The 8,852-nt window shown below is 30.2% G+C and overlaps 1 protein-coding gene across 1 annotated transcript; it reads left to right on the top strand.

Moving 5' to 3' along the window:
* The first annotated feature begins 6,075 nt into the window (after positions 1–6,075).
* On the top strand, positions 6,076–7,987 carry LOC149885747 (uncharacterized). Its single transcript, XM_090091953.1, has 2 exons — positions 6,076–6,998; positions 7,169–7,987. The coding sequence occupies exons 1-2, from the start codon at positions 6,962–6,964 to the stop codon at positions 7,498–7,500; spliced, it is 369 nt and encodes a 122-aa protein (XP_089948079.1). The 5' UTR covers positions 6,076–6,961; the 3' UTR covers positions 7,501–7,987.
* Positions 7,988–8,852: the final 865 nt, after the last annotated feature.

Here is an 8,852-nt window from a genome sequence, read left to right as displayed (position 1 = left end):
CTTTCTTAAAGCATAGGATTTTGTTAGGTCACACCGTGGTATATATTTTTTACTAGATTTTTCAAAAGTACGAAATAATCACGTGACATAAACAAATGGCACGTGATTTATTCGTTCCGGTTTATTGAATGCTTTTTCAGATAAAGTATATCTACCTTTGTAGATGAAAGTAGGCATTAGACAATACAATGAATGTCATGTTGTAGTTGACATTAGCCTATGTCAATGACCATGGATACATAAATTGGTTTTGCCAAATGCTTTTTACCATGTTAATCTCAACTCACTTTGTTAATCAAAAATCAAAACTCACTTGTCAAAAAAATAACAAATTAAAAAGATAAAGATTTTCTTACCATCAAGTTTTTTTGAAATTTTTCCAAACAGGAGATGACATTTTAAGGCTTTGAAAAAGAATTTTCTATTCAGGGTTTTTCTTACAACTAGCTTTTAAAATTATAAAATTGTCGAATATTAAGCATCTGCGTATCGAAACTAAACTCTCAAAACTAATCGAATATTTCATTTCAATACCATATTTTTATAAAAAGTTATCGAAATGGAGCAAAAAAGTTATCGAAATGGAGTTTCAATAAAGATAAATAAATGTTATCGTATTGTTCCAAACGATTTTATCGACTAAATTGAAATACGTTGTTTTGCTTTGTTTAACGAAATATGACAAGAGATAATAATACTATTGATATTTTTAACTTGGCGTATAATATGCATTTGACAATTCCTACAATGCACTTATCATATGCTGTAACAATCATCATGTTGAGAAAAGTCAGTCACCACCTCCAGATGCACCGAAACTTGCTAAAGGATTCCTTGTTTGTTGAAGGTGTCAAAGCTGATGATTATCAAATACCACCACCACAACCTGCAGCTTCTCAGTTTGAAATTCAAGTTGAATGGAAAATGTACATGGTTATTCCATCCATTGACACAGATGATCATAAAAAAGTTGTCTTCAATTTCGAAAAGACAACAAAAACAAGTTTCCATTATTGGCTGAAGTTGCTAGGAAACGGCTGTGCATTCCATCTACCTTTTCAGAAAGAGCTTTTAGCGCTGGTGGTTGCATCCAGCAAAACTATGAAAAGGTAGGTGACATAAATAAATATCAAATACCATTTTAGAAAAAATGGTTCTTAATATTTATGTCACCAAATTTGCGATAAAACTGTTTTAAATTGATAGTCATAGAATTTCAATTTGGGCATATCTGAGTCCAATTGACATAAAAAAGATATGATCTATTTTATATAAGCATGTCTAAAAGCATTTTTTGGTAATAGAAAATTCTTGTCATATGTCAATTAATTGCTTTAATAGCATTGTCTAAGAAATCTACCAATAATAACCCTTATTTTAGGTAAAAAAAAAAAAAAAAAAACGAGCACAGTCATGACTGTTGATTAGATGCAAGCATTGGTGTGATAACACTTATTAATTATACTTAATTGATTAATTAAATATCTTAAACTGAATTACATAAATTTGATATTAGAAAATCCTCTCTTTTTTAAATTATTAAGAATACTAATTCTATCAGGAAATATTAATTTTATCAACAGAAAACCTTTTTTTAGGAGTTTTGTGTATTGAACAATTAGCAAACTTTCCATAAAACCCCAAAAAAATAAATCGAACCTCAGCTAGATCTTCATCCTACACGTGCATAATGCTCTTTTGAAGACGTATAAAAAGTCACACATTTTAAGTTAATTTAAATAAGTGCTAGCTATTTGAAAAAACATTTTAAAAGTCGCTTGAAAAAGTATTTAAGATGGTTGAAACAAACCATAAAATGCAGGAAATGTTAAAAACGCATAATTTTAATGAATTTTATATATTCGTTTCTCTAAACTCAAAAAAATAGTGATTGAAATAAAAGACTGGTATAGAACTTGCTCTTTGTTAGTTAATACTTACTAATTGTTATTAACACTAATGCAATTTTAATACTAGTAATGATTATTGAAAAGAATTCATGTTTTTATGTACCATTATCTAACGCTATTGCAGTTTCTCCCCCTCCTCCTTTTTTTATGATTGATTATGATAGAGAATTTTATGCTGATTCAGAAAAGTATAAAAACATGGACCTGAAAATCAACGGAAAGTGCTCTATTTCGAAGTCAAAGTTGTAAAAAATCCCAATAAAAACCCTAATATTCACCATTTTTTTTCAAAACGCTTTCATTTTTAACGAAACTTAATTACCGTTACATTGCGCAATAAAAAGATCTGGTTTCCATCAGCCTTCGCATTATTATTTTTAAGTATTTTAACGAAAGTTTAATAAACGAAATGAATTTAATTGAAGATTTCAAATGAAGGTTGAATGTAAAATGTGGGAATGTAGACAAATTGATGAATAATTATTATTGTATTGTACGCTGGTTTTTTTTGTTAAAAAAAACGGTTTAACGGTGACATTTTCTAAATTTTACATGTGATAAAACAACTATGAACTAAGTTTCAAAAATTCTTCTTTTAGGAAACAAAACTGTTGAATTCTTTTTTAAAATTCATTACAAAAGTACATTACTTGCAATATAGTATATTCTCTAATAAATCAAAAAACGGCTATTTTCATTGCCACGAAAATTGCGCAAGATAAACATACTTTAACGACTTTTTTTAACGTAAAAACCATGCTATTAATGTTTTGCTTTTGTCAGCTAAAAGATCATTAACTTAATATTCTCAAAATGGCGAATATTAGGGTTTTTAGTGGGATTTTTTACAACTTTGACTTCGAATTAGAGCACTTTCCGTTGATTTTCAGGTCCATGTTTTTATATTTTTCTGAATCAGCATAAAATTCTCTATCAGAATCATTTATCAAATTAAGGGGGGGGGGGGGGGAGAAAGCCGAGTAGAGCCAAAGATATGCAACTTTTCAATCACGAATTCTTTTTTAAGTTTTTTCGAATAACACCCACAAAGTATGAACATTTGTTAAGTCTAATTGCACCGGTGATTACAAAATCATCCCTCAGACGGAAGACAATTGTAGCGAGTGAACGATTAATGGTCACTCTGAGATATATTTTTGGAGGCACTTCACAAATAGATCTATCAATATGTTTCGAATAAGTCCGAATTCCATAGGGAGAATAATAAACGAAACCTCTATTGCTATATGGACTATTTTTTTGGCTATAGAATATATTAGTTATCCAAAAAACAAAAATGAATAAAGATCTATAGCAAACGAGTTTGAGAAGAAATGGAACTTCTCCAATTGCATAGGGGCTATAGATGGGAAACAAATAGTTATGCAAGTCTCTTCAAGATCAGGCTCATTCTACTTTAACTATAAAAAATATAACACTATTGTTCTGATGGCTATTTGTAATGCAAACTATGAATTCACACTTGTTGACATTGGTGATACTGGTAGAAACAGTGATGGTGGTGTATTCAGAAATAGTAGAAATGGGAATTGCTTTTGATTCAAAGTTATTACATATCCCAGAACCTTATGAACCAATAGGTTCAAGCATAAAACTGCCATATGTTCTAATTGGAGATGAGGCATTTCCTCTTAAAAACTATATAATGAAGCCATACCCTAAAGAAATATAATCTTTAAAGGAAAGAATATACAACTATAAATTGGCATGTGCATGCAGAACAATAGAAAATACTTTTGGTATTTTGGCAGCAAGATGCAGAATTTTTCACAAACCAATTATTGCAAAAGAAAATATTGTAATTAACGTGACTAAAGCTCCAACTGCTCTGCATAACTACCTTATACATGGTTGTCAGTTTGAACTATTAAATCAATATTGTCATTCAAAATTTGTTGATTATGAAACACCTTCTGGTTTGCAAGCTGGTGAATGGCGAAGTAATGTTTCTGATTACCAAGGAATAACACTTTTACAAAAACAATTAGGCTCAAATAACTATCTTCGTGATGCAAAAGCAGTGAGGGAATCATTTCGAGACTTCTTTAGTTCTCCTCAAGGACAGGTTCTATGCCAATATGGTATGGTTACTCATACTCAAAATACATTTGATGAAAGATGAAATTCCTCTTCCTTTATATATACAGTTTTTTTAGTTACTTTATTTTTTTTATTTTTGAAGTATTTTATTGTTTACCTTAAATGTATATATTGAATGTGAAAATAACTAATATCTTTGTATATAAAATATATTTTATTTGAAAATTAAATTTTACATTTTCATTCATTGTCAATTTACATTTCAAGGAGGATTTCCATAACTTTTATTTTTGCTATTTTGTTTTTCTTTTTTGAAAGATTATGAAAAGAGCTTACTAAACTTTTACAGAATAACTCATCCAGATCATTTTCATTTATTTTCATCAGTTTATTTTGCTCCACATCATTCATTATCGCTTTTTCAAGAGCAACTTGTAATGGGTCAATTTTCATTTTTCTTTTCATATGATTTGGCAATGAGATAATCATCTGAGGTGATGTAATTGAATTTATAGCCGTTTCATTTTCTGTTAAAATCAAATTATCTCTTGAACTTGATGCTCTAATGGAATTGTCTATATTTTCAAGTGCTCTGTGTTCAACTGGTTGATGTGTTGCAAAAATATCACATTTTATGTTTGAGCTAGTCGATTTTACCCCAATTACATCTTTCAGACATGGTAGCCTTTTTTTGATGATTCAAGCATCTACGAAAATTTTCTCTCAATTTTGTCCATGTCAAAGTTTTTTCTACACACACACTTGTTTCGCTGTTTGCTTATTCACGGGAAAAAGTTGATTTGAGATTAATCTTTTCCCGAGACAGATACCGTGGTGTGACCTAAGAAAGTCCTATGCTTTAAGAAAGTCTTTAAAATAATAAACATTTTGAGAAAAAATTTAGTTATTTTATCTAACTAGATATCTAGTTAAAACAACAAAGTTATTTTCCGCTAATGTTTCTTTTATATATACGAAATTTGTCATTTCTTAAATTAGGACTTTCTTAAAGCATAGGACTTTCTTAGGTCACACCACGGTATAATGGCAAAAAATTAGCTGCGGGAAAATTGAATTACAAATTGCGCATGCTCACGTGATTATTTTTCCTATCCCTTTCCCGTTCCCGTAGCTAAACGGATAAGATGCCTATATTGCCGATGCCTATATTGCACTTTTAACATAACTCGTTATTTTTACAAACCACAAGAAGTTTTTTAATTTATTTTTTATCTTTGCTGAATGAAATTAAGTAGTCAACTGTTTTTTTTTGTCGTCCAACTGCATTAAGGCCAGATTAAGCTCTTGTTGGTTTGTTATTGGAGATTTCTTATTTTAGGTTTTTATGGATAAGCGTATTTCACTAAAAAAAGCAGAAGATATGATTTGTTCAGTATATTTATGTTAAAGCATAATTTATCTAAATTCAAAATAAATACCTAGAATTTAAAATATATTATTTTTAGTTGTCAAATTTTTTAATTAACTGAATGTCAGATTAGTTGCGTAAATTGTACCTCAAGGTAGGTATGTGCGAAAAGATTTTAAAATATTTATATATTTGATTATTATATATCATTGGAAAGAGCTTTAAATAAGTATTACAATGGTGAAAATTTCATAAAAAACGAATAATTCTACAAAAATTTAGCTGTATTTAAGTAACAAAATTTCACAAAAAGGATTGCTTAAGAAAACTGTGACCAACATAACGGCAGCTTTGTAATCGAACTTTATTGTTTATTTGCGCAATATTTTGCTTCCGTTAAGTTTTCATTCAACGTAACGCTTTAATAAAAAGTTATGTTAAAAAAATTGTTCGTATTTTAATTAATTTATCATATTGATTAAAATGATAAAATATTTTTTATAATAAATTAAAAATTACAAATAAAGTTTTATAAATTAATATGATAAATATCGCGGATGCAAGCGTAATAATAACCTCAATTTCATTATAATATTATATTAGGCTCTATGTAATTATAATACTATACCTTATTATACTTATATTATGTAATAATTTAATATGTAATGAATACTGTGTATATAATTAAAGGCGTATTCCATTACTTCATATTCTTTTATGCTGTGTATAGCAGTGATATTTTCATTAACGTGAAGTAAAATTAGAAGTAAAAATAATTGATTTCGTTAATGTGAATAAAAATTTAAAATTAGGATATATCTGAAGAACGAAAACTGAAATAGAATTGAATATAAGCATCAAAAAACGAAAATAGGAATAGAATTAGGAATTATTACCGAACGAAAATTATTGAATATTAAAAGAAATTTCGATACACTAATTAGTTTTTTTTGACAATTAATTTACAAATTTTGCATACTTGCTTTAAAATTGGCGCACATGTTTGACCATAACGATGATATTTGGAATGATTATAGAATGTATCAATGGACCACAAAACGTGCTTGTCATTACGTTAAGTATAAATTCAATGCGTTCAATCTTTTGTTGTAAAATAAAATAAACATCTAAAGATTCTTAAGAGTTGCAAATTAATAACAGAATAATGAGTTTATCAAGGTTGTTGGCTGGTAGGAAGCGTGACAGTCTTGTATGGAAATTCTTCGTTTACGATGAAAAAAATGACAAATCCACGTGTCTAGTACAGGACATAATTAATGAGAGCGTATGTGGCGCATCTCTTGCCGGAAAAAATTCCAGTAACTTGGTGGCGCACATTCAGAGAATACATAAAGACACACACAAATGTTACGCGGATGAAAAGAAAAAACGAAATGCAGAAAAAATATTTTTGAAACGTAAAATTGATGACAGCAATTCTATATCTTCCCGAAATAGTGGAAAGACAAAAACTCAGACAATAAGAGAGTGCTTTGAACACCGAATCACCGCGTGGCCAACGGAATCAAATGAATATCAATTGCGTCAGGATAGCGTGATTGAAATGATTGTTAATACCAGCTATCCAATGGTATTGCTAGATCAGTCGTCGTTTTGAAAGATGATAAAAACTTTTGACCCAAAATTTAAATTGCCAGGTTATAATTAACACAACTAAATTTTTAAATTATTGTTTTAAATTCATTCAATGCTAAACAATTTTTAAATGTTTGCCTGTAATTATAGTATCATTAATGTAACACTATAGTAACTAAAAACACAAACTGATGTGCATTAAATTTTAACTGATTTAAATTTTATATTGCAGGGTCTGCAACATTGAACAAGCGGATAAACGAGCGTTTTCTTCGACAATCTGCACAACTGAAAGACTTGATGAATCGTACACGCAAAGTAACAATTTGTCTTGATGGTTGGACGAAGAAGCGTCTCACAGCATCGTTCCTTGGAATATCTGCTTGTTTCTATGACACCACCATTGATAAAGCACGACATGCTTTCCTAAATTTGATAGAACTCCAACATCCCCACACGGGTGAGATGCTTGCCGAATGTTTAAAGAAATGTCTTGACCAGTGGGGTATTAGAGAAAATCAAGTTATGTTGATTGTTTCAGACAACGGGTCTAATATGATTTAAGCCATCAGGCTCTTACAGGAAGTGTATGCAGCTAAAAAATCTGACGAATCTGAATCTTATGAGTTTGAATCTGACGAGTCTGAACATGAAACTGATGAGGAAGAGATCCAGTCTCAGTCAGAACAAACTGATTTATTTCTGCCAGATCATATTCCATATCGTCGAATGCCCTGTATGGCTCACACACTCCAGCTTCTCATAAAACCAGTTTATGAACATTATAGTGCAACCACCTTAGAAACGAGACAAGTTGTATCAAGAATTTGGAAATCAAGTGTGGCAATTGAGAAACTTATTGACAAGTGTGGGAAGTCTGTGATAACTGACTGCACCTCAAAATGGAACAGTACATATCAGATGATTGACCGGCTGTTTAAAATAAAGACATCGGTGAATGAAGTTCTTATAGAAATTGGTACATATTATTTTATTATTTATGTTATTAGTGTGTATAAATTATTTTCGGAATTTTATTAAGTCTACAAAATTGCGTCTTACCTTATATAAACTAAAAAAACGAAAATGGTTATAAATTGTAAGAAGTTCATTAGTCATTATCATTAAAAAACAAGACAGGGTATATAGTCTTTAAATTAGGTTTACTAATAACACGGAAATACTTTACCCTGCCTTTTAAATCACATTGCAACAGTATGGAAAAAAGAGACGTATATCAATGATAATTATTAGTTATTACAATTGTTATTAGTAAACTTTAATTTCAGACGGTTTACTTAAATTTAAGAATCGACACATTCAAAGCATATGAATGGGTTCGTCTTCAAAACATTTCTTCACTTTTGGAACCCTTTGCAGTACAAACAGATATACTTCAGACCGATGCCTAGTCTCTTTCACAGGTTCTACCATCTATACTCAATTTGGAATGCTATTTACAAGAATATCCTACCAGCAAGTCTTTGATAGCGAATCTTCTTGGAGATCTACGTCAACGGTTTCAAACAATTCTGCAGCCGGACTCAGATACGTTTAATCCTCTTCCGTCTGCTGTATATTTGTTAGATCCAACCGTTGCTGTCTTTATCCTCACACCGGAAATGGGCACCTTGCTCCATGCAGCAAAGATTTATATAATAAAAGTTTGTGGAGTAGAACAAGAATTATAAGCTGCTGCTGAGTCAAATGGATCTGAATGTGAATTTGCTGCCATAAAGCGCTTTAAGTTCTTGTCAAATAAAATCTTTACAAAAGAAAGAAAAATTTATAACCAAAAGAACCTCACTGTTGCAAGTCAGCTGTCAAGGTATTTGGTAGACATAAGCGGTGATGAAGCGCTGCCAAGTAACGGCCTGCTCTTTTGGAAACAAAACAAAAGCAATTATAGCAAGATT

The sequence above is a fragment of the Hydra viridissima genome, unplaced genomic scaffold (assembly GCF_058129835.1).
Source record: "Hydra viridissima isolate aposymbiotic clone 2 unplaced genomic scaffold, HvirCarnegie_v1 scaffold_7, whole genome shotgun sequence".
Lineage (NCBI taxonomy): Eukaryota > Metazoa > Cnidaria > Hydrozoa > Anthoathecata > Hydridae > Hydra > Hydra viridissima.
This window is presented reverse-complemented; position numbering and strand designations above follow the sequence as displayed.

What these genes read in the sequence shown, in the direction of transcription:
- LOC149885747 (XM_090091953.1), top strand. Translation starts at nt 6,962, where the DNA reads ATGATAAAAACTTTTGACCCAAAATTTAAATTGCCAG. An exon ending in CCCAAAATTTAAATTGCCAG is followed by an intron (nt 6,999 to 7,168) that starts GTTATAATTAAC and finishes TTTATATTGCAG; the next exon opens with GGTCTGCAACATTGAACAAG.